The sequence below is a fragment of the Aquarana catesbeiana genome, linkage group LG13 (assembly GCF_042186555.1).
Source record: "Aquarana catesbeiana isolate 2022-GZ linkage group LG13, ASM4218655v1, whole genome shotgun sequence".
In the NCBI taxonomy this organism is placed as follows: domain Eukaryota; kingdom Metazoa; phylum Chordata; class Amphibia; order Anura; family Ranidae; genus Aquarana; species Aquarana catesbeiana.
This window is the reverse complement of record NC_133336.1, coordinates 172,150,027-172,177,580: the sequence shown is the minus strand read 5'-3', so window position 1 is coordinate 172,177,580 and position 27,554 is coordinate 172,150,027. Positions and strand designations below refer to the sequence as shown.

Here is a 27,554-nt window from a genome sequence, read left to right as displayed (position 1 = left end):
ACAATCCATTGCTGACTCCCGTAGGTTCCGTGGGCGGATACAGTACCTGGTGCATTGTAAAGGGTACGGTCCGGAGGAACGCTCTTGGGTCTCATCCTCGGATGTACATGCCCCTGTCCTCCTCCGTGATTTCCATAAATGTTTTCCCCTCAAGCCTAGTGGTCCTCTGAGGAGGAGGGGTCGTTGAGGAGGGGGTACTGTCAGGGCTGGGCTCAGCCCTTCCTTCTCTGAGCTGGCCGCTCAGCTGTTGGCTAATTGCCAGCTCCCATCTCTTTCCACAGTTACCCAGCTGTTGTGTATTCTGCTCATCAGTCCTGCCTACTTAAAGCCGTCCAGCTTCGCCTTCGCCTTGGTCACATTACAAGAAGCCATCTCCTGTGTTCCTGTTTAAAGACGGGCTTTTGCATCCCTTCTGGCTCCTTATCCTGCTTGCTGTTCCTTTACTTGGATCCCTGACTTCTGGCCTGGCTGATTACCTGATCTGGTTACTGAACTCTGGCTTGGCTGATTACCCGATCTGGTCACTGAACTCTGGCTTTACTGACTACCCGATCCGGTTACTGGACTCTGGCTATACTTTGACCACGCTTATTCTATTTACCTTTTTATTTTTATTAATAAACAAGTGTGATTTTACTGTACTTCTGTCTCGGTCTGGTTCATGGTTTCTGACAAAGTTGAGAATAGTTTTCAGCAACTTCAACGCGCCCATAGCCGAGCATAAAGCGAAAGGCCCGGCACACTCTATCAAACTTCCTAGGTGTCACTCTGTATATGCGTGCAATGCAAACTAGCCTGTCTCCTGACTAACTAGCCCGTATCTGGACAGTTATCCATGACTTCACCCTGTCGCAAGGATGATCCAGAAGGCAGTTGCAATCTATACTAGGGATGCTCAACTTTGCCATGAGGATTATTTCTCAAGGGCGGTCCTTTATATCACGGCTTTTAGTCTTTCTCATACCAGTGCAAGATCCAGACCGAGTTCTCAAAATAGACCAAGCAGCAGTAGCAGACTTAGCCATGTGGGACAAGTTCCTCACCAACTGGAACGGTATTTCAATGTTCACCCCGGCAGTATCAGCTGAGTTACCACAGGTGGTCACCAATGCCACAGCCTCCACAGGCTTTGTGGACATTTTTGGCCACCACTGGTTTGCCGAACCTTGGCCCCCAGAAATCCCTAGTCCCTGGATTCCCCCAGTCCTCATCACTCTTCGAGCTGTATCCCATCGTGGCAGCTGCCCAGGTCTGGGGCCACAACTCGACAAACAGTGGTCTTCACGGACAATCAGGCCACGGACGACATCAATAAAGGCAGATCCAAGTCACTCCCCATTATGTCCTTCCTGCGCAGGCTCGTGCAGCTGTCACTCCATCACCAATTTAAACATTTTCTGCAAACATGTTCCAGGCAAATGCAATATCGCAGCTGATGCACTGTCCCATTTCTACTTTACCTTGTTTTTCCAGCAGGAGCCTTGAGCCGACTCAACGACTACTCCTGTCCCACCCTGGTGATTGCTGACGATGAACTGAAGTCGCACCTCGCCAACGCAACTCATCTCATTAACCACTCCCTGGCTCACAACACACTGAAGGCCTATCGCATAGCTTAAAAACACTTACCGCAAGTTTTTGGCCTCTTGCCCCGGGGCATCGATAGGTGACGTTAGGCATGTCTTAGCTTTCATTTCATATTACCACACACAGCTGGCCCTTTCTTACAATACCATCAGGCTATACCTAGCCCACATCCAGCACTTTCTGTCCTTACATGACCCCAGTAAACCATCAGTATTTATGGCCCATGATGTCAGGTTTCTCCTACAGGGGGTGCAAAAATACCAGTGGCAAACGCCTACCTGTCACGAGTGCCACCTTCAGAGGTATGTCAGAAATCCTTACCCATTGTACGTTTGGGCTTTTGCCCAGCCTGGTCATCCAAGCAGCCATCTACTTGGCCTTCTATGGTTTTCTGCGACCTGGGGAAATTACCGTTAACGGCACTGGCAGTCAAACACTGCTCAGATGTCACCTAACTCGTTTTCAGGACCGCTGCTCTCTGCATCTTACAGCCTCCAAAACCCAACAAACCAGTCCCAGGGGTTGACATCAACCTGTTTAAAACCAACAACGCCTGGTGCCCAGTGGCGGTACTGGACCGATCTGATAGTAGCCCGCTGCTACCCTTTCTGTACGCCCCCCTGAGTGGCAGCCAGTTCATCAGACATGTTACGATCCTTCTAGTCAACTTGGGCCTTGACCCCAGGCAGTTCTCTGAACACTTCTTCCGGATTGGAGCAGCTTCTGCTGCATCCCAGCACGGGGTACCTGACCACATGATCAAGAAGTTAGGCAAATGGAAGTCCACTTGCTTCGCTACGTACATCCCAAAACCTCAGCTGGAAATGGCACAGGCCTTCGCCAAGCTGGCTCAATAAACCACTGAACCAATAAAGAATTATTACCCTGAGTCTTTTGCCCCCTTTTCTTGGCATACCGACCAGACCACCAAGTCACACCTCAGGTCTATTTATGTTGTTTGTCCTGTCGCGTGTTTATGTGATCCATATTGGTCTCGGTCTTAGGGCCACGACCATAAGTAAGAAGGTCAGTATGGTGGCCTGAATTTATGGGAGGAGCCCGGGGGTATTTAAGCAGCCCACTCGCCCATGCTCTTTGTTGGTTCCAATGCGCGATACCCTCCCTCTCTCTTTCCTTTTTCAGGGCACTTTTCAACACATCCTTCTCTATAACTACCCATTACTTACCTTGGGTATGCCACCTTTTCTTGGTATACCGACTAGACCACCAAGGCACACCTCAGGTTTATTTTTAATGCTTCTCTTGTTGCGTATTTATGTGATCCATATCAGTCTCAGTCTTAGGGCCACGACCATAAATATAGGATAAAGATGTTAATGGCTTAGGACCACATTTTGATGAATTGCAATGATCTAATAAATAGGGTATTGCTCCCCGCTCCCAGACACCCCAATTGGGAACACACTGTGTCATAAGGAGAAGGAGAACAATACCACGAAATTATCAGTTGCTTTTAAAATGCATAGAAGAAGTTTGACCAAGGTAGATGCAATCCTAATAACAGCATAAAATTGAGGTCATATTGTAAAGCAAGTGGGCAGTAAAAGAAGCTACTGAGAAAATTAAGAAATGTAGGGTAAAATCTAAAGGTCTCAACTTTGCGTATACGTCTTGGGTACTGAGATCTAGAGTATGTTTGAGGAACTCAAACCCTGTCCTTTGTTGTGTCAGCGAGAGAAAAACACATTCTGTCATCTAGTAACCAGAGATAAGTAACCACATAGAGAAAGGGTATAGGATAGGAGGGAACTCGAAGAGAAAGAGAGAAGGTATGAGAGAAAAGGTGAGGCACCAAGGGACTATGAATGCTAAAGCTCTAAGAAGGAATTCACTTAGGTTGTTGTATATAGGAATGCAATGGTTCCCAGACCAAATCATATTTTTCCATAGTGGACTGGAGGACACTAACAAATTAGATTTGTTTTATTGGTTATCTTTTATAGCAGAAAGTAAAAAATATTGATTTTTTTCACAATTTTTGGTATTTTGTTTGCTTATGTCGCAAAGAAAAAAAAACCCAGTGGTGATCAAATACCACCGAAAAACAGCTTTGCTTGTGTGAAAAAAATTGTATAATTTGGTTTGGGTAGAGTGTTGCATGACCACACAATCGCCAGTTAAAGTAGCGCAGTGCAGTATAGCAAAATATGGTCATGAAGGGGGTAAAAATCTTCCGGAGTTCAAGTGGTTAAGCTGGCATTATCATCACTCCAGTTGACGTGTTGCTTGAACTATTTATGTGAAGATTTGTCATCTATCTGTATATAGTGACTGCATGGTATCACATATCAATAAATGGAGAGGGGTCACAGAACATAGACACTGTTGTGCAATAGATCACACTGTGGTTTTGTTGGGTGAAAATTTCCACAGGAGTTTGGGGAAAACTTCAGCCTAGGATATTCAGAGGGTGGGAGCAAATACCCAGATAGCAAGCAATTGTGCTGCAAGTTTGAAAATGACTTGCTAAGCTATTGCTGGACTTGCCAGGCTTCACAAGTTAGTTGCACAATCACAGCACAGTCCACATTGCGTGACTCCAGATCAACTTTCTTTGCAAACATTCTGCAAGTCTGCTACAACATCTGGTTCAGTTATGATGTGCAATAGTCATCCCACCACAGAGGTCACTGTAGACTTGCAGAGCTCTTGCTGTAGACTCCGCACTGCAACTTTACTCTTGTTAGAGACTTGCCATGCAAAGTTGATACAAATTGGAAAAGTGTCAAGTAGAACTTGTGCTTCAAGTGCTCTGCAAGTGTACAACTTGCCAGAGAAAATCTGCAGCAAGTTAACACACTTACAATTCAACACTGCCACAAAATTGTGGCAAGTTATCCTTGTTATGTGGGTAGTGACAGAGCTGATGGAGCAATAAGAGAAGCTGGACAGGAAGTCAAACTGTGACAAATGGGGAACTGACTACAATTCAAGAAAAAAAGGAAATACTCCATGTATGAGGAGGGCACACAGCTCATATATGGAAGAGAAACTTGTAGAAAGTTCCGTACTTAAATACACAGTTGCTTGCGTAATACATACAGTATATACTGTAAAACTGTTTTAGCTGACAAAATATTTGAGGATTGTATGTGATACTTTTATGTTATGATTATACAGGATTTATATAGAGCCAACAGTTTCTGCTGAACTTTATAAAATAAAGACAGAGAGTACATCACAATTCAATACAAGGGTTAAGCTGGCCACAAACAAAGGGAATCAGGTCAAAATTCAATCAGTGGGTGGCCCTGTTGCTCGACATCCTTCGACTAAAAAATGCCAGACAGTATCCAATCAGATGGTGGGGCCAGCTGTCAAAATACAGTAGCCACAGTGGGAGAGTCCTCCATCTGCATTTTATAGCGTAAATAAAGGAACCTCTATATGTGAATGCCCAGCCTTTGAAGAGTTCTTGCTCGTGAGAGCTTACAATCTAAACAGAGGGGCAAGTGATACAAAAAGTAGTAACTGTGCGGGAATGAGTTGTTTGAGAAAGTAAAATTTGATTGGTAGTTAGAAGTGGGATAGGCTTGCCTGAAGAGATGAGTTTTTTTTAAGGAGTTGGAGATAGAAATATTGGGGTACTGTGTTCCAGGGGATGGACAGGTCCTGGAGATGAGCATGAGAGGAGGTGATGAGGGTGCGACAAATGAGCATGGGGGGAGGTGACAAGGATGCTAGAGATGAGCATAGGAGGAGATGACAAGGACGTTAGAGATTCACATGGCAGGAGGTGACAAGGGTGCTAGAGATCAGGAGGATTTTGGGAGGAATGAGTATATGGATTTATTTGATTGATTTTGGCAATTGGAAGCCAGAGGAGAGAGTAGCAGAGAGGGGTGGTGGACACTGAGTGGATGGTAAGACTGGAGTTTCTTTTTAAAATATACTACTACAATACTATACTAACAATGCTACACTACATATTTTTTTTTTACAGCCTACTTTCCCCCTCTTCTCCTTTATTCCTGTCATTCTGCAGCAACTAATAAGCTTTAAAGAGAACCTGTGTCTGCACCGCTGTTACATGGCACAGCTAAGGCACTTCGCTAGCACTGTTTCTTTTGCCTCCGGCACTAGATGGAAGTCTTGGCTTCTAGCTATTCAGGTATATTTGCTTTAATTTAGAGAGTAATACTGCACCAGTAGGCTCACAATAGCTTTGGGATTCTTTGTTTCAGTTCTAACCTGAAAAAGCTGATGAAGGATCTAATGAAGGAACGAGATGTAATGCAGAAAGCAAGCAACCCCCATGTTCTCCGTCTCCTTGGAGTATATGAGAAGGCGGAAGGCAGTCTTGTAGAACATGGACTGGTTATGGAGTATATGCCCTATGGTTCTCTACGCACTCTGTTTGACGATATCCCAGCTGTCCCATGGGCTTTGAGGTTTCAGATTCTGCATCAAGTGGTCCTTGGAATGAACTACCTTCACAGTCTTGATCCTCCAATAATCCATCGGGATCTAAAACCCTGCAATGTCCTTTTAAATAAGCATTTAGATGTTCAGGTAAGTGACCTTTGACACTTGAATGATACAGCATGAGTAATGGGGAGGTATCCACATTGAATGTTTAATTTTCATCTCTCGTCCTGGTGTCAACCCTAAACCTTTGGATTCTCCCTCACTTTCTGTCTCAGTAGCAATAGACAGGACAATCTTCCCAACAGGTAAAACAGCAGCAATATGAATGCAACAGAAGGCCTAACCCTTCAAACATTCTATACATTCTATCCAAAACGTAGGTTCAATTTATACTATATATGAAGACAGAGCTTTTTTTCTAAATATGTAATCTGCATTGTTTCTCCAAAGTCCGCCGTCTACAAATATATATATAGTTGCATATCTTAGATGTAATATTTACACCACCCACTTGTCCAGAATAGGTGCAATCCTCCTTTCCACTTTAACCATAGGGACTAATAGAGCCCATATTTTTCCCCATAATGCGTTCCTGTACACCCTTAGTAGATGTGCTGGATTCTAGTGGGCCACTGGAAGAGTCCAAGGAGAGTAACAGTGCATTGGTCCTAACCATTCCAGGCAGTGTATACAGCAGCATCAGAGACATGTGGTTTTATGCTCCTGATGGTGGGGTAATGTGGATTGTGCGCAGGTTTAAAGCATACCTGTATATTCCTATTATGGGTAGGCCAACAAATTCAGTCGATAGCCTTTTCCCCCCACATTGCTTTGTTCCACCACCCCTTCCAAAACCCAAGTAAGAGTCAAGGGATCTTCAATGTGATTGTTCCCTTGGGCCTCAATGCTGATTTGTGGAAACAAGGGGAGTGAGTCGCATGCTACCCCATAGCCAGCAGTACTGATAATTTCATAGAGCTATGGCGTTTGAGCAAAGGAAATGTACATAGCAGCAGAATGGCAGACTATCCAATGTATCTATTACTACGCCATAAATGGGCAATGTATAGGCTTGCTTTAATGCTGTTCTATATTTTAGCTTTGGGTTCACATTCTACACTAAATATATTACACTATATGGTCCAAAGCTTTCAGACACCTGCCTCTCAGCATCTCATTCTGAAATCAAGATTATTAACATGAAGTTGATCCTCCCTTTGCCCATGGCAGCCTTTTCTCTTTCTGGAAGGTTTTCTCCTAGATACTGGAACGCAACCAGTAGGATTTGCTTCTATTCAGCCACAAAAGCATCAATTAGGTTAACACCAATGTAGAGTGATCAAATCTGGCTCGCAGTGGGAATTCCAGTTCATTCCACAGATCTGTGGTTTGTGAGGAGCAATCAGGTTCCTTTACTCCCAGTAAACTACTAGGTAGCCCTTTCAGGGGCAGAAATTTGTTTGAATGATTGACTCATCTGATGGCACCTTTCCAACAAGTCATCGTGGTGTCAGCAATTCTACTACAAACTTTTGTTGTCGGTGACTACATGACTATATTGAACATTCTGGATTTGTGACCATTGTATTCAAGGATGTGGATTTTACATTTATCCTTACCAAATGCACCCCCATTCCCTGCCTTCCCTGTCCTATACATACCCGAGGAAATAATTCTGGACAGCTGCACTTCTAAAAATCCTTTTATTGAAGCTTCATATGACAAGTGGTTGACAGATGGAGCAGGGGACAAAGAGGTAGACACGTTTTGTCACGTGCTTAGTCATTACCTATTGGAACTAGTGACCACAATCACCTATATACTGTGCTAATGTGTCATCATTAGGTTACAGGTGAACTAATTGGTGAACTAACAAATTCAAATTAGTACTCAGCTGGCGTAGGAGAGAAATAGGTGCTAGTAGACTGCAGGAGACTAGCTACGAGAAAAAAAAATAAGAGAAAATAAGAGAAAAAGGTGCTAATAGACTGCAAGAAACTAGCTAAGAGAGAGAAAAAATATTAAATAGGAGAGAAATAGGTGCTAATAGACTGCAGGAAACTAGCTAAGATAAAAAATTAAATTAAATTAGGAGAGAAAAGGGTGCTAATAGACTGCAGGAAACTAGCTAAGAGGTTGCCCAGCTATTTGCGTGACACAAATCATTTATTGAGATGTTGGAGGGTGACATGTAGATCACATGTGATGTGTCCAGCCTATGTTCTAGCATCCCGCACACTCTCTGGGCATTGAAGCAGTTTCCTTTTTCCTAGATCAATGCAGCCTGTACTCTCAAGTGCAGAAAGAGTTCATCTTGGAATGCCTAGATTATCTTCTAACCCATAATTACTTCTCATTTGATGGGGATTTTCTCCAAAGGTGCAGAGCGGCAATGGGAGCCAGGTTTTCCCCCTCTCTTGCCAATCTTTGCATGGGTTGGTGGGAGAGGGTGAAGATTTTTGGGTCGGATAATCCGTTCCGTGCACACATCAAATTTTTCAGACGTTATATAGATGATCTGATATTCATTTGTTCCAGTGAGCTGGGTACTTTGAATAATTTTTTGTCATATTTGACTGATAATTCTTTAACCCTTCCATGTTTAAGCCTATTTCTGACATTTGTTGCTTGCAAGTTAAAATCCGTATTTTTTGCTAGAAAATTACTTAGAACCCCCAAACATTATATATATATATATATATATATATATATATATATATATATATATATATTTTTAGCAGAGAATCTAGAGAATAACATGGTGGTTGTTGCAATATTTTATGTGACACTGTATTTGCGCAGCTGTCTTTCAAACGCAATTTTGTAGGAAAAAAGACACTTTCATGAATTAAAACAAAAATCCGTAAACTTAGCCCAGTTTTTTTTTTATATAATGTGAAAGATGATGTTACGCGGAGTAAATAGATACCTAACATGTCATGCTTTGAAATTGCGCACACTCGTGGAATGGCAACAAACTATGGTACCTAAAAATCTCCATAGGCGACGCTTAAAAAAAAATAACGGTTACCAGGTTAGGGTTAGAGAGGAGGTCTAATGCTAGAATTATTGCTCTCGCTCTGACGATCGTGGCGATACCTCACATGTGTGATTTGATTGCTGTCACAAGGAATGTAAACATTCCTTATGACAGGTACTCTTTATGGAGGGATCGGGGGTCTAAAAGAAGGCTGTGAGGGTCGTGTTGTCACTAACCTTTACAGGAAGCCCTTGTCTGGAAACAGTATATTGAGGGCAGACTCAGGTCATCCCGCACATACCATTAAGAGGCATTCCTGTAGGCCAATTTTTAAATTTACGAAGGATATGTAGCAGGGATGCTGATTTTTTTGCAGCGGGATTACCCTGAAGGTCCAGTCAATAGGGCTATTAATATAGCTAGAAAAACTGAGAGGAGTCATTTATTAGGCGGTGAAACACGTCACACGTGTTCTCCACTCCGTCCAGTATGGAGTTTAGAACGATTAAAAATCCTGTTGGACGCCAATTACCAATTTTATATACTGTCAGTGTGTACGCCCAAATCTTCTCTGGTGGGGCTAGAATAGTTTCTCGACGTGCGTCCTCTCTAGGCAACTCCTTATCCCCCAGCTATTTTACATCTAGCAATAAGCGGGGGACTACTTGGCTTGATTTTAAGGGGAATTACATGTGTGGCACTAAAGATTGCCCTTGTTGTCAACGTTTGATTAAGGGAGAAGGATTTAAGTCTACAGTTAGTGGCAGCAATTACAGTGTCAAGGATTTTATAAACTGTAACACCAAATATTTGATATACTTGATTACATGTAAAATCTGCCACATACAATATGTGGGCAGAACAACAAGGAGATTGCGGGATCGCCTCCATGATCATGATATGATATACAATAGAACCACTCTACAAATGTGGCTAATCTTTTTAATCGATCACATGATGGCGATCTCGCAGCTCTACAAAAACAGGGGATTGAAAGAGTTAAAAGTTGAAGTAGAAAGTAGGTGGCAAGTGGGTACTCTAAACAAAAACTTTTACAATGGGAAACATACTTTTAAAAATAAACTCTGAATTATGAGGTGTATCAGGAAACCTACTTTGAGAATGGAAAAAGTAAGGAAAAGTAAGGAAAATGAATTATAATTCTTCTTTAACAGATCACAGATTTTGGGTTGTCTAAGATTATAGGGGCTACTACTTCTGCAATGCCATCATTTGAAGGGACAGTGTCCTACATGCCACCCGAAGCTCTAAAGGACATTAACTATCAGCCTTCAAAATCATATGATGTTTACAGGTAAGAAAAAAATGGTCATGGATTTATGAATTGCATTATAGTATTTTGAATCTGCGCATATGATGAATAATAGTGACTGCTCCGTGTACATACAGTGGGGATGGAAAGTATTCAGACCCCCTTATATTTTTTAGTCTTTGTTATATTGCAGCCATTTGATAAAATCATTTAAGTTCATTTGTTTTCCTCATTAATGTACACACAGCACCTCATATTGACAAAAAAACACAGAATTGTTGATATTTTTGCAGATTTATTAAAAAAGAAAAACTGAAATATCACATGGTCCTAAGTATTCAGACCCTGGTGTCCTTTTATGAAAGTGCGGTAAAATACCGCTTTTCAGTTCTCAGGCATTCTCAGAGGAGATCGCTCTCCTCTGAGTGCCTGTTTATGAAAGTGTGTAGATCGCTTCTCATGTTGAGTTGAGGAGCGATCTACAAACGCCGGGAACTCCTGAGAATGGCTCCTCTCATTGTAATCTCGTGTGATATAGCGGGATTACAGTATGAGGAACCATAAAATACAAAAGTTTAACACAAATCAGCACACGTTATTCCCCAACATATTAATAAAATAATAAAGATAAATTCCCCCTACACAATATACATTAACCTAATTATAAAAAAAACATTGTTTTTATCAATATTTAAAGATCATACATGTTCCTATTTAAATGTGAATGGTGTATAGTAAATGAATGTAATGCACATATGTAATGCAGCTGTACACCATTCATATAAATGCAAAATACATTTATAATCATTAAAAAAATAATTTTAATAAAGTATACAAGTATAAATATTTATTAATAAATTAAAATAAAATATATTTCATTATAGATAAACATAAAAATTGATAAACTGGTGCGATGCGAGAACACTGCGAATCCACTGCGGGTTCCCGCATCGCACCGACTCGCATGTCAGTTCACACTGCCGTATGCGAATCGCTGGGGAGTGTCAATACATTGTTAAGGACACCCCCAGATCAGCTTGCATATCGCACTGCGAACTGACAGTTCGGACATGAATCGGATCGCATATGTGTGAACACACATGCGATCCGATTCTGGTCCGAACAGAAAAAAGGGTCCTGTGCGTGTTTGCACCGAATGCGGTGCGATATCAGCCATACTATCTGTACAGCTGATATCGCACCGCACAGACATCGCATGTAATGTGAATGGCAGTGTGCTGCAAATAACATGCGATGCCTGTGCGATGTCCGGCATCGCACAAGTGTGAACTGGGCCTAAAAGTTAACACCCCCAAATCAGTTCGCATATCGCAGTGCGATCTGCAAACTCGGACAGTAATCGAATCGCATGGGTGTGAACACCCATGCAATCCGATTCTGCTGTGGACCAAAAAAAGGGTCCTGTAAGAGTTTGGTCCGAGGGCAATGCAAATTTAGCAATACTATCTGTATGGCTGAAATCGCATCGCACAGAGATCGGATGTGATTTTGCACTGCGGTGCGAATCACATCCGATCTCGGACACCGCAGCAGTGGGAACTGGCCCTAAATCATATTGCATTTGCACCAAAATGGTACAGGACCCTTTATTTGGTCCGCACTGGAATCGGATCGCATGGGTGTGAACACCCATGCGATCCGATTCCTGCACCATTACATAGTTCGCACTGCGATCTGTGAAATGATCTGGGGGTGTCATTAACTTTACATTGACACCCGCAGTGGTGCGCAGATGTCAATGTAGGTGCGATGTGAAAACCCGCACAGGAATCACGCTGGTTCACGCATCGCACAAGTGTGAACCCAGCCAGAGACGTGAACATCTAAAAAAAAAAATATATATATATATATCTATATATAGATACATATATATATATATATATATATATGTATCTATATATAGCTATATATATATATATATATATATATATATATATATATATATATATATATATAGATGTATATTTATATATATATATATATATATATATATATATATAGATGTATATTTATATATATATATATATATATAGATGTATATTTATATATATATATATATATATATATATATATATATATATATGTGTATGTATATATATATATATATATATATATATATATATATATATATATATATATATATATATATATATATACATATACATATATATATATATATATATATATATATATATATATATATATATACACTATAAATTCCTATCCTGCTGGTTTTGGGGTGTGTAAAGGTGGGGAAGGTGTGCTCTGACTGTTTGGTGAAAGAAAGAAGTCAAAAGACTTCTTTCTTTCTCCAGAATATCAGCCAGTTTCAGGCTTCTCACTCTGATTCTCCACTTCTGAAATGGTGAATCAGAAAGTGAGAATTCTGTCACAGATCGCCAGTGAGGTGTGGAGATCGCACCTTCATAAACTGGCCGTTTCTGTGAATTCTCACTGTGCTGAGATAATCAGCGGAGAACATGTTCTCCGCTGATTATCTCAGTTTCATAAACTGGTAAAGCGCTGAGATCAGCGGTGAGACTCGGGATCGCCGCTGATCTCAGTTTCATAAAAGGACACCCCTTTGCTGTGACACTCATATATTTAACTCAGGTGCTGTCCATTTCTTCTGATCATCCTTGAGATGGTTCTACACCTTCATTTGAGTCCAGCTGTGTTTGAATATACTGATTGGACTTGATTAGGAAAGCCACACACCTGTCTATATAAGAGTGAACAATTTAGGGGGTCTGAATACTTTCCGTCCCCACTGTATCTAGGGGTTGATTTACTAAAAGTGGAGAGTGCAAAATCTGGTGCAGCTCTGTATAGGAACCAATCAGTTTCCAGTTTTTTTTTTTTTTTGTCAAAGCTTAGTTGAACAAGCTAAAGTAAGAAGCTGATTGGCTACCATGCACAGCCCAACAGATTTTGCACTGCCCAGCTTTAGTAAATCAACCCCAGAGTGAGAACTAGCTTCAAGTGGTAGTGCATTAAGGACATAGCCACTCACTTAATTCTCCTTTTTAAGGGCTTTTCGTGCTCATTTTTATTAAAAGAAAGTTCAACACAGTTTCAGAAATCAAACAAGTTTTCCTCTCAGGGTTTTTCAGCATTTATCTTCCATCCAAAGAACAAACAACATTAAGCCTTCTGGCCTTTGGTCTGGTCCCACAGACCGTGACCTTGTACCACTAAGTACGTCTCTAAAACGTTTGGTGTATACACTTTGCAGCCCCTTGCTGCTCTGGCTCCCATTTGTACTTCTGGATAGAGACCTCCGCTGTCTGCCGGGGTGGAGCTTAATACCATGGTCAGGTCACTACAAAAAGCCCTGCACACACCTGTGCGATCAGTGTGTCGATTTTTCACAAAACCCAGACCCAGGACATTGACATTTCCTCCCTCCCAAATCACTACAAAATTTCCGGGCTCCAGGTCCCAACACAGGTTTTACCAGCTGATGAGGAAACTGGAAAAACAGTTTCCTCTGGATTAAACCCCAATGGAGCCCCTTAACCTGTCTGGATGAGAATCTTGAGTCATAACCTCTTTTTTTACCCGAGTGGCAGGGCAAGACATTTTCACAAAAGTTACAAACTATACATAAAAAAATATTTCTTAAACACTTGTTTTAAGTTTCAAATATTTTTATTTTCAATGCAAAGAATAAAAATAACACAAAGCTGTGCACAAAGACATGATACACAATCCAATGATAGACCATAAGTCACTATTGCAGTGCATGGCAGGTAAAATGCCATCAAAGAGGAACTATACCATCAGATATCACATATAGAAAGTTGGCATTTAAGAGACATACATGACCCACTGTGTGGAAAAGCGATATAAACCCACGAGCAGCAGACAGTATCATAGAGAATGCATATCTCTTGGATCATATAAATTATCACTAAACTGACCAAGGATATAAATGTGCAGGTACCTAGTGGAACCCCAAAAAGCTCTAATACAGAAACTTTAATATTTTCTAGCAGTGTTGAGCACTATCTAGTACCATTCTGCCTCCCACATCTTTATTGACTAGCAAGGGCTCCCATTGCAGTGATGGGGGAATTGGAAGATGCAGAAAGTAGTAGGTGGTGGGCTAGCTTCCCATATTGCATTGAAATGTAAAATTGTTCATATTAAAGCACCCTGAGATCTGGGGCTCCTAAAGTACATAGGAAGACATACAGTAGGTATGTGAGAACCTTCATTCTAGTCCCTAGGTGTCTTCAGTTACATTCTATATCAGGGTTTCTCAACTAGGGTTCCTCAAAAGGTTGCTAGGGGTTCCTTGAGCAATGACCAATTTTTGCCTCCTACTGACACTAATTATCCTTTTAGCTATCTGAAAGGGGAAATTCTTCCCAATGACCACAAATGTAAGGAGCATTCTTCCTGCACTGAGCATCACACTAATGAATCATGAACTGTAGCTATAGTCCTTTTTGGTAGGGGTTCCCTTAGACTGGAAAGTTATTTCAAGGGTTCCTCCATGTTGAAAAGGTTGAGAAATGTTGTTCTATATTTAATGACTGTTATACTTTATACACATAGTTGTTTAAAGGAAAAGGAACTTACTAGACCTAGTGTTCCAGGAATAATTAGGAATAATAGCCGTAGCTGGAAATGTTTTATGCTGACATATCAGTCAGTTGTACACTATTTTATATTGTTTTTACTAACTCTTTACTATGTTTTGCTGTGTTGTAGTTTCGGAATCTTAGCTTGGACAGTTTTTTCAGGGGAAGAGCCTTACCGAGGTAAGTTTTTGTAGACTCCGTTATTTTTTTTGTTATGTTTCCATATAGCTAGTAGTAATAAGTCACATTCACCTGGACTTGTTCTGTAAAATAGAATATGTTTTGCTATTCATCAGAGCTATTTTTTCAGTTCTAATGAGCTTCAGGAACATACCCCAACATGAAATATGTCAAGGCAGATGTTGCCACACCCGTTCTCTTTCTGAATGGTATCACATTCTATGTTAATTGGATTAGTAGCTCCTATTCACCCTTAAGTATGAGCATATGTATTTTTTTTGTGTGTTTTTCCACAAGGCAATGCTCATTTTGTTAAGCTTATTGCGTGTTTTTTTTCATGTGTTTTCAGGCTTCAGCAATTTTATTTTCAGACAACGAAAAGCAGTATCATCTTTGATGTCTCTTCCTGTTCCCTGTATTGGCCAGACCATCAGAACACAGAGATTAGTGTTGTAGTGTTGATCATTCCGAAAAAACCCAACAGCTGGTTGTACAGGAGTTGATTGACAGATCGACTTCTGTACAACCAGGGTTCCCATACATTGATCGAAATTTGGCCAATTCAGGAGCGACCAGCCAAATTTTGATCCATGTATGGCTGGCTTAAAGCGGAAGTTCCACTTTATGTCCTCCACCCCTCTCCTCTTCTTTTTTTTGGCAGTTTTTTTTTTTGGCGGGGCACAGGTACCTGGTTATGACAAATATCCTCTCCCACTTCTGGTCAGATCAGCTACGGTAATCCACTGGAAGTTCTCCCTCCCCCACCCTGCCCGTAACATTATGGGACTCATCACAGGTCCCAGAAGCTGCGGGACCATTCACAAAGCACAGCGCTGGCTGTGAAGCCACAAGGAATCACAGCCAGCTACTCACATGAAACATGCCGGTGCTGGGGACCCGAAGACCGGCGAAGAACCGGTTCGGATGAGGACAACGCTGGACCCCTGGACAGATAAGTGACCTATTATTAAAAGTCAGCAGCTACAGTGCTTTTAAACACAGAGAAGAACCACTTTAGGTTCACACTTGAGTTTCTACAGCTGTTTTTGGAGGTTTTTTGACATTCGTACATACAGTTTCAAGCGTTTGCAGGCTTGAGCATTTTCTGTTTTAGCCAAAAATTCTGGCTAATAGAAAAAGAAGAGGCAAGAAATTGCAAGGAAAACACACATCATGCGCATTTTCCATCATTGTTCAGTTGCTCCCATTGAAGTTTGTAGGGACCAAAAATGTACATTTCTGCCCCAGAGAAGCTCAGGTACCTACCTTTTTAAGCTTCGAGTGACACAATGCTCAAGTGTAGACAGGCACCAAAGGATGCAATTGGAATGCTCATGTTGGGTGTTGAAGTGTTTCTAAAAAATCACTTCATATTCCTTAGGGGTGATGTTCTGCCAGAATTCCAGTGAGCTTGTAGGGCTTTGCAGTTTTAGCAGTCTTATTGGTCATAGTTACCTCGTTCTACCACAGAACACCTCCCTATACGTTATACAGATGTGGAGGGAAGAGGTGTTCTGTAGTCCTAAAACACTGCTGGTCCTAGGGTGACAACATTGCTCCTCTATAGGTACAGTACAGTTTGTGAGTGTTGTCACACTAACTCAGGGAGTTGTACCAGGAAGGACACCTGTTAAAAATAGCAGAACGGAAAAAAACGAATGCAGCCACTACATCTAAGGACTGGCAAGCTGCAGTATATTCCATTTTTATTCTTGGGTTTAGATTCCATGTATGTCTGGTATAACCTGGGTTCTAGATATAGAAATGTATCCAGCTTCAGTGTTATTTCTACCTGTATTCGCAATGCTTCCCTAGTGGGGGACTTACTAAGAGAAGTAGTGGGGTTGATTTACTAAAACTGAAGAGTGCAAAATCTGGTGCAGCTGCGCATAGAAACTAATCAGCTTCCAGGTTTTTTTTGCCAAAACTTATTGAACAAGCTGAAGTTAGAAGCTGATTGGCTACCATGCACAGCTGCACCACATTTTGCACTCTCCAGGTTTAGTAACAACCTGGCAGACCTGAACGGGCGCTCCATGTTAGCCTATTGAGCGTCGGATGTCAGTGGAGACATGTCCGTTGACATCCGACCCCGTCCGATCCACTAAAAGCAGACGGATGGCTCTACGTCCAGGTCCGTCGCTGGCGGATCGGATCGGGTGAGATCTGACGAAAACGGACATGCTGTCCGTTTTCGTCCGATCCCTCCATAGGCGGCAGCAGCGCCTGACAAGCCCCTCCCCGCTCAGTGAGCAGAGAGGGACCTGTCATCCGCCGGCTCAGCAGAGATCAACGGACTGATCTCCCGCTGAGCCGGCGGACCGAGGCGGGCTCCGTAGAAACGGAGTCCGCCTCGTGTGAAAGGGGCCTTAAATGGCATGTCAGGTTTGTAAGGCGGTACTGAGTTGAAGAATGGCTCAGTACAACCTATCACACCTGGCATGCAATCACATACTGTACATGTTACAAGTGTTGCATTTATATGGTAGAGCTACATCCTCTAATATGAATTTGATTATTCAGAGGCGTTTGGTGTCCATTAAGGATGAGCTCCGGCGTGTTCGCACACCCCACACGCAGAGCCAGCCAGGCAGTCGGCACTGAGCTGCGCTAATCACAGGCAGTGAGACATTTCCCGATCTCTGCAGCCACACATCGGGACAATGTCTCACTGCCTGTGATTAGCGCAGTGCCGACTTCCTGGCGGGCTCTGCACGTGGGGTGTGAAAACACGCTGGAGCTCATCCTTAGTGTCCATACACAAACACAAAGGGTTGTCAATATCATACGTCTCTTCTGTTTCTTAGGTGTTCCTTCAGCAATAATCCTGTGTTGTGTAATTGATGGTCAGCGACCCGCAGTGCATGTCCTAGACAAGTACCGTGATGTTAGAATGGTACCAGAAGTCAAAGAGTTAATGGTCAGATGCTGGGATCACAATGCAGAGAACAGACCCGGCTTCCATGGTAAGTGTAATGACAACCTAACGTCTAGAAGTGCATGCAGTACATTAACCACTTGCCCACTGGGCACTTATACCCCCTTCCTGCCCAGGCCAATTTTCAGCCTTCACACTGTGAATGACAATTACGAAATTACTAAGGCTCGGTTCACACTGGGGCGACTTGTCAGGCGACCTAGTTGCCTGACAAGTCGCCTCCCGTTCTGTGCTATGGAACCGTTCTAATCGGAGCGACGCAAGTCGCTCCGACTTAGAAAAAGGTTCCTGTATTACTTTGGGGGCGACTTGGGGCGACTTGCATAGACTTCTATGCAGAAGTCGTCTCGCAAGTCGCCCCGGCAGTCGTTTGCAGGTCGCCTCGCTGAGGCGACCTGCAAGTCGTGTTGCCCATGTGTGAACCGACCCTTAAGGATAAATTAATTTTTATCCTTTTTTTCACACAAATAGAGCTTTCTTTTGGTGGTATTTAATCATCACTGGGTTTTTTATTTTTTACACTATAAATAAAAAAAAGACCGAAAATTTTGTAAAAAATAAAAGCATTTTTCTTTGTTTCTGTTATAAAATTTAGCAAATTAGTAGTTTTTCTTCATACATTTTGGCCAAAAGTTATACTGCAACATTGTTTTGGTAAATACCCCAAATCAGCGTATATTAATTGGTCTATGTGAAAGTTAGGCCCCTTTCACACATGCAGACCATTCCTTACATCAGTTCAGTCACATCTTTTCAAAGAAAAAACAGATGACGTTTTGAATTCATTTTTGCATCACGTGCTCATCAGTTTATTCACATCCACTACCAATACAAATACAGATGAAAAATAAGCCATTTATCAGTTTACATCCGTTTTTCACCCGATCCGTTTTTTTAATGGAAGAAAATTTGAGCTTTGATCTGAAAAACAAATGTTGATGGATGCGAATGTAAATGGATGTTCATCCATTTACATCCATTTTTGCATAGAGATGCATTGATGTTTGCTTTTCATCCGTCAACATATGGATGAAAAACGGGCAAACAGATTGCATGTGTGAAGGGGGCCTTAGGCCTGATTCACACCTATGCATGTTGCTTTTGAGCGTTTTTGGAGTTTTTTTTGTCATGCTTGCCACGTTTTTGAGCAGCGTTTTTACAGCATTTTTGCGGCGTTTTTGCCACGTTTTGCGTTTTGCATTTTTTTTTTTTTTTTACATTTAAAAAAAAAAAAAAAAAAAAAACCCCGCCAAAAACGCATCAAAAACGCATCAAAAACGCTGCAAAAACGGTGCACTTGCGTTTTTGATGCTTGTCCATTGAATTCTATTACATGCAAAACGCTGAATTTTGCATGAAAAAAAGTCCCTGACCCTTTCCAAAAATGCAGAGGTACAAAAAGGCATTTATGTGAACATGTTCCATAGGAACCCATGTTAAAAAATTCCCATGCATTTCTGCAAAATGCAAAATGCATCAAAAAATGCGCTAGTGTGAATGGAGCCTAAGGCAGGCCATACATGGGTCGAATTTCGAAATAATTTTTTTCGAAAATCTAATCTAAGAATTTTCGTTCGAATTTTGAACCATTAGTGGGCTGCAGCAACAGCCAATGTACGTGCGGCCATCGAATTTGAGTAATCGTGCATGTTGGAAATTTTTTGAAAAACAAATGATTTTCTAATCAATGATGGGAGAAGCGTGCGAGAAATGTAATCGAAAAAGAAATGTGCATGAGCAAGAAAAGAAAATTCCCGGAAAGAAAAGAAGATTCCCAGCCACGAAAATTCTTTTCTGTAGCAACAGGAGGTGAAATTGAAGTCTTGGTTGATCGAATTTCAAAATCAATGATGGCACCATTGGATCACAAAACGCACAAAATTACTGATTTTCAAACAAAAATTCTTTCGAATTTCGACCATGTATGGCCAGCCTTATAGAGTCTACAAGCTATGGTGCCAATCATTAAAAAATGATTACAACTGATGTAGTGATGGCCTCTCTCATTTCTTGAGACACCAGGTTGCATTTTGCATTTTTCAATACACGTTTTTGATCCATTGAAGTCTATGGAACCAAAAACCAGAAAAAAAGTCCCTGGTCCTTTCCATAAAACATCCATAGATGTGAACATAATCCATAGGAAACCATGTTAAATGGACTGTAGTGTGTTTCTGAAAAAATGATAACGCACTAAAATACGCATAGGTGTAAACCAGGCATAAAAAGCAGGAAAGTACAAAAAACCCAAATGACCCCTTTTTGGGAAGTAGACATTCCAAGGTGTTTAGTAGGAGGCATGGTGAGTTTTTTCACCTTTTTTTTTCCCCAAATAATCTTTACAAAATGACGTTTTTTTGTTTTTTTTTTCATAAAATAGTCATATTAACAAGTTATTTCTCTCACATGGCATATGCATATTTGCACCCCAAAACATATTCTACTACTTCCTCCTAAATATGGCGATACCACATGTGTGAGACCTTTTTCACAGCCTGGCCACATAACGAGGCCCAACATACAGGGAGCACCGTCAGGCGTTCTAGAGACATAAATTACACATCTCATTTCCTGACTACCTATCACGCTTTTGAAGGCCCTGGAGCACCAGGACAATGAAAATGCCCACAAAATGACCCCATTTTAGAAAGAAAACACCCAAACGTATATTCTATGAGGCATCATGAGTCTTTTGAACGTGTTATTTTTTTTCACAAGTTTATGGAAAATGTGGAAAGAAAATGAAAACACATTTTTATGGCACTGACGGGCGCTGATGAGGATCCACTGATAGGTTGGCACTGATGAGCACTTACTGATGGGCACTGATGTGCACTATTGGGCACCAATGAGCACTAATAGGGCACTGATGAGCACTCACTAATGGCACTGATGTGCACTGTAGGGCACTGATAAGCACTCACTGATGGCACTAATAAGTAGGGGTGCTGAAATTAATCGTTGCATCGATGCATCGCGATTCGGGTGTCCCCGATGCGGCATCGATGCATAAGGACCGGAAAATCAATGTCGGGTGACGTCATGACGACTAGCCCCGCCCCTCCCGGGAAAGCGCTCAGAGTGTATTTTTAAAATGACTTTCTTTTAATAAATGTTGTGTTACTATGGATGATGTGCCCCAGCTGTATGTGCTTTTTAAAAAACATGTCACTTCATACCAAATTTTCCCGTAGTACCATACGATCCCGTTCATGTGACTCCCGGCACGTCCCACCCCTCTCCGCTCTCCACTCTCCGCTCACGTGTCTCCTGAGTCCTGACGTCAGCGGGGAATTCTCAGTCCCACCCGCCTCTCTTCTGATACGATAACTATAGACAGCAGGCGGGACTGAGAATTCCCTGCTGACGTCAGGACTCAGGAGACACATGAGAGGAGAGCGGAGAGAGGAGAGCGGAGAGCGGAGAGGGGCGGGACGGGACGGGAGTCACATGAGCGGGATCGTATCATACTACGGGAAAATTCGGTATGAAGTGACATAGTTTTTTAAAAAGCACATACAGCGGGGGCACATCATCCATAGTAACACAACATTTATTAAAAGAAAGTAACTTTAAAAACAGTAACCTTACACCTCTCGCTCCATGCTGACATGTCCCTGGCTATCCTGTGCACATTCCACTGTTAACTCCTAGTGTGCTGGAAGGTGCAAACAGGAATGCCAAGGAACTGTCAGCACCAGTGGTGGCCCATGCATTTGGGGGGGGGGGGTTTAGTGATGGCTGCATTTAATGGGCACAGATGGCTGCATTTAATGGGCACAAATGGCTGCGTTTAATGGGCACAGGTGGCTGCGTTTGACGGGCACAGGTGGCTGCGTTTGACGGGCACAGGTGGCTGCGTTTGACGGGCACAGTGGCTGCGTTTGATAGGCACAAGTGGCTGCGTTTCATGGGCACAGATGGCTGCGTTTGACGGGCACAGATGGCTGCGTTTGACGGGCACAGATGGCTGCGTTTGACGGGCACAGATGGCTGCGTTTGACGGGCACAGATGGCTGCGTTTAACAGGCACAGGTGGCTGCGTTTGACGGGCACAGGTGGCTGTGTTTGATGGGCACAGGTGGCTGCGTTTGATGGGCACAGGTGGCTGCGTTTGATGGGCACAGGTGGCTGCGTTTGACGGGCACAGGTGGCTGCGTTTGACGGGCACAGATGGCTGCATTTGACGGGCACAGTGGCTGCGTTTGATGGGCACAAGTGGCTGCATTTGACGGGCACAGTGAGGCTGCATTTGATGGGGGAGGTTCAGTATTTTTCAGTTTGTTTGCGCCCCCCAAAAATATTTTGAGCACCAGCTGCAACTGGTCAGCACAGCGACAGTACAAGGAACTTCACAGGGCTGTTTGTCATCTGTGGATTCTATCCCTTCTGACCTCCAAGCTGCCATGTGTGTGAATCTCTGTACCCTGTAGTGCACCGGATTAGTGCACTTTTTAAGGGAGAGAGGTTATTTTTAATTCAAAGCGGAGTTTCAGTCAATTTTTTGTTTATTAATAGTCATCAGCTACAAAAAAAGTGCATCTTCTGACTTTTAATAAAAAGACACTCACCTGTCCCACAATCCAGCGACGTGGCCACCCAAACCCTCCCTTCTCTTCCCCGCCTGTCTACGGCACTGGCAATACTACTGTGGGCATCCAGCTGTGACAGCTTGCAGCTTCACAGCCGGTTGCGCATGTCTCACTGCGCTGTCCTGCATAGCCGGGCAATCTTTTGGGAACCGTGATGTGTCCCAGAAGATTGCAGGGTGGAAGGGCCGCCTAGGCGGCCCAATCGGAAGTGGGAGCTCGTCGGTAATCGTGATGGATCGAATCGTTGACCAGGTAATAGTAATCAAATCGAATCATGAGACCAGTGAAGATGCGTACCCCTACAAATAGGCACTCACTGATGCACTGATGAGCACGGTAGTGGCACTGTAGGGCGCTGATGGGCACTGTAATGGAAACTGATGGCACTGTAGGGCACACCGAATCAAACCCACTCACGCTGCTGCAAAGTGTCTCCCTCTCCTCACACATTGCATCAGTGTGAGGAGAGAACTTAACCAGTTATTGGACAGAGCAATCATGAGGCTGTGATTGGCTCCAGGAGGCGCAAGAGAAGTGCAAGCACAGGAAGCCATCATATGATGGCCTTCTAGAACTAGCCGGCAGCACTGTAGCCATCATTCGGCTAGAGTACGGAAGGCAAGTGGTTAAAGAACTAAACCCTCCTATTATTTTCAGCCAGGGAATCTGCAATCTTGGCCTCTATTTAATCTGCACCTGCCATGATGCTGCACATGTGATCAGTTATGACACCAGCCATTAGATGGTCTGACAGTTTGGTTGAGAGCACAACCAAATGTGACAGTTACATTCCCGGCACGTGCCGGGAATGTAACTGTTTTTTTAAAAACTGTTAAATTGATGAGTTTACTTCCACTTTAATGTCAGACATAAATAAATATGTTATAACAGGCTTATCATGCAATTTTATTGTATCTTGTGGTGTTATCTGACAATGAGACCCCTTTCACACTGGGGCTCTTTGCAGGCGCTACAGCCCTAAAAACAGCGCCTGCAAAGCGCCCTGAAAGAGCCGCTGCTGTGTCTCCAGTGTGAAAGCCCCGAGGGCTTTCACAATGGAGCGGTGCGCTGGCAGGACAGTAAAAAAAGTGCTGCTAGCAGCATGTTTGGAGCGGTGAAGGAGCGGTGTGTATACACTGATAACTCTAAAAACACAACAAATCCCGATGATCCTGTGAGGTCCTCACATTAATCTCCAGTCCTCCACGGAAGAAGCCCCACCTCCACACAACTTGCAAGAAGTCACCCCTCTGTTGGAACTGGGGAACAGGTCAGGGGCACGGAGGCACTTTCAATTTCCTAAATTGCAAAATTCAAGGTTTAATTTGGCTTATTAGAACCCTCAGAGGGTGCTAGAGACAGACCATTTGGGACCTCATAATGTGTGTACAGTGGTAGCGGTACAGTGTCGGACTAACGTTAATTATCTTGTAATCATAACACCAGTGTATACATATGTGCATACACGCATATGGTCGGACGAGAGCAGTTTATTATATATTATATATTGGTTAAAGGAAGTTTGGTGAGTATTAGTCAATCAAACATAATAGTAATTCGATAATAGTTATTACTGCTAGTCAGCTCAAAGCCAGTGCAAGCACACATCTATACTTGCCTGGTTGGTTATCAATGTTAATATAGAGAATTGAGATATAGAGAATTGGAGGTGAAAAAGTGTTGTGTATGTAGAAATATTTTTTAATTTTTATGTGATGTGTATTGGTGTAGGTGAAATGATTAGAGTGTTGCATGGTGAAAAAATCAATTAGTATACAAAGATTAGGTGAAGTCATGATTAAATTAAATCCAATTAAACTGTGAAGTGAATTAAAATGAAGTGAAAAAGGTGAATAAAGTCTGAATTGATGAAGTGAAGTGAATACAATTAGACAAAAAAACAAAACAAAAAAAAGGTGATTAAAAGGTGTTAAATGAATAAATAGTGAAAAATGATGAAATATATTAGAAAAGTGATGCCTTGTAGACGGAACATACTCAAGGCTATTAGGTGTGTGAAAACAGGTGCAACAAAAGTGATAATGGGTTTTTTACCTTGAATCATTCAAGAAGTGAACCAGCCCAGCATTGGGCAATGTTATATAATGGTGAGACGATGAAGACCTTCACAGGCTTCTATGTCTATAATTTTTCACTATTGTTTCCACACACCTAATAGCCTTGAGTATGTTGCATCTACAAGGCATCACTTTTCTAGTATATTTCATCATTTTTCACTATTTATTCATTTGATCACCTTTTTTTTTTGTCTAATTTTATTCACTTCACTTCATCAATTCACACTTTATTCACCTTTTTCACTTCATTTTAATTCACTTCACAGTTAAATTAAGTTTATTTAATTTAATCATGACTTCACCTAATGTTTGTATACTAATTGATTTTTTCACCACGCAACACTCTAATCATTTCACCCACACCAATACACATCACATAAATATTAAAAAATATTTCTACATACACAACACTTTTTCACCTCCAGTTCCCTTCTTCTGCACTCATTCACTGTATTAGCATTCCACCCTCTGATATTTCATTACTTTCAATTCTCTAATTCTCTATATTAACATTGATAACCAACCAGGCAAGTATAGATGTGTGCTTACACTGGCTTTGAGCTGACTAGCAGTAATAATTATATATCGAATTACTATTATGTTTGGTTGATTAATACTCACCAAACTTCCTTTAACCAATAAATAATATATAATAAACTGCTCTCATCCGACTATATGCGTATACACTGGTTTTATGATTACAAGATAATTAACGTTAATCCGATACTGTACCGCTACCACTGTACACACATTATGAGGTCCCAAATGGTCTGAAACTAAATGCCTAGGGATACTATTTGAAACTCGACACAAGCCTAATGGTTTTATATAACTTGAGTTCATATGTATTTTTCCTATTGTTGATGAGTTATGTTTTTATATGTCAAGGCGAGAATTGCTTTTTACGACTCCAATGTAATTGTATTAATACCATTTTGATACTATGATACAAACAAATAAATGAATAATTTTTATGAAAATCATTTGCTATTCCTTTTGATCATATTCTTGCTGCTAAAAAAACGCCTCGAGGGATCTTCCATTCAACTTCAATTAATCGGGGTGTGCAGCATTATCAACTCACATATTCTGTATGTGTTATCTATTCTACTGTTGGGGAGGAAGGCCGGCTTCCCCCACTCCCAGATTGTGAATCTGTTGCTGGGGAGTAGGGATGAGCCGAACACCCCCCGGTTCGGTTCGCACCAGAACCTGCGAACGGACCGAAAGTTCGCACGAACGTTAGAACCCCATTGACGTCTATGGGACTCGAACGTTCGAAATCAAAAGTGCTCATTTTAAAAACTAATTTGCATGGTATTGTCCTAAAAAAGGGTTTGGGGACCCGGGTCCTACCCCAGGGGACATGTATCAATGCAAAAAAAACTTTTAAAAACGGCCGTTTTTTTCAGGAGCAGTGATTTTAATGATGCTTAAAGTAAAAAAAAAAAAAAAGTGAAATATTCCTTTAAATATCGTACCCGAGGGGTGTCTATAGTATGCCTGTAAAGTGACGCGTGTTTCCCGTGTTTAGAACAGTCCCTGCACCAAATGTCATTTTTAAAGGAAAAAATCTCATTTAAAACTGCTTGCGGGTTTAATGTAATGTTGGGTCCTGGCAATATGGATGAAAATCAGTGAGACAAACGGCATGGGTACCTCCCAGTCCATTACCAGGCCCTTTGGGTCTTGTATGGATATTAAGGGGAACCCCACACCCAAATTAAAATAAGGAAAGGTGTGGGGCCACCAGGCCCTATATACTCTGAACAGCAGTATACAGGAGGTGCAAACAAGACAGGGACTGTAGGTTTGTTGTTAATTAGAATCTCTTTGTAATTTTGAACGGGTACATTTTTAACGTGTTTAGCTCCAGCCAAAAAATCTTTTTTAAGCTTTTTGGAAAACATAGGGAAGGGTTATCACCCCTGTGACATTTGTTTTGCTGTCTTTCCTCCTCTTCAGAAGATTTCACCTCACTTTTTGTCCCAACGGATTGGAAAGCATCAGTGGAAAGGAGAAATGTTTTTCCCATATTAACTCTTACAGGAGAGAATTTCCCTTCCTAGGGGTAGATTTCATCTCACTTCCTGTTGTCTCCTTCCGTTTGCAAGTAGGAGTCGTTTGTAAGTTAGTTGTTTGAAAGTAGGGTCCTGCCCTATATACTCAGCAGAAATTTGGGCCTTAGGTGTTGCTGTGGCCACAACACTGTAAGCCCTCACAGGGCCCTGCTGTGAAATATTAGATCAAGAATTGTAATTACATGCCCCTGTTGAACAGGAGCTGAAAAATTAGGCCTTAGGCACTGGTGCTGGTGCCACAACACTGCAACCCCTCACAGACACTCTAGTTGGAACGCAGGAACGAGCCCTGCTGCAAAGTATTGCATCAAAAATTGTAATTACACGCCCCTGTTAAACAGGGGCAGAAAAAATGGGCCTTAGGCACTGGTGCTGGTGCCACAACACTGCAAACCCTCACAGACACTCTAGTTGGAACGCAGGAACGAGCCCTGCTGCAAAGTATTGCATCAAAAATTGTAATTACACGCCCCTGTTAAACAGGGGCAGAAAAAATGGGCCTTAGGCACTGGTGCTGGTGCCACAACACTGCAACCCCTCACAGACACTCTAGTTGGAATGCAGGAACGAGCCCTGCTGGAAAGTATTACATCAAAAATTGTAATTACACGCCCCTGTTAAACAGGGGCTGAAAAATTGTGCCTTAGGCACTAGTGGTGGCGCCCAGAACCAAAAATGTTCTTACAAGCTATCAGCATGATGATTGAGGAGGAAGAGGATAATTACTCAGGGATAGTCACTCAGCATCAGCATAGGCAGTCTTTGAAGGGATCTGAGATTTCAAAAAAAATTATTCGGTTACATCAGCATCAGGTGCTTGGTAGCTGGTGGTGATCCAAGACTGAT

General features: G+C 42.1%; 1 protein-coding gene across 2 annotated transcripts in view; it reads left to right on the top strand.

Annotated features, from left to right (window-relative positions):
- LOC141117134 (receptor-interacting serine/threonine-protein kinase 3-like) overlaps positions 1–27,554 on the top strand; it is a 69,294-nt gene that overhangs the window by 16,210 nt on the left and 25,530 nt on the right. For both annotated transcript variants that reach the window (XM_073609773.1, XM_073609772.1), the window contains exons 2-5: positions 5,793–6,120; positions 10,132–10,271; positions 14,970–15,019; positions 17,827–17,985. In XM_073609773.1, coding sequence (XP_073465874.1) covers positions 5,793–6,120; positions 10,132–10,271; positions 14,970–15,019; positions 17,827–17,985 — 677 coding nt within the window. The remainder of the gene's footprint in view (positions 1–5,792; positions 6,121–10,131; positions 10,272–14,969; positions 15,020–17,826; positions 17,986–27,554) is intronic.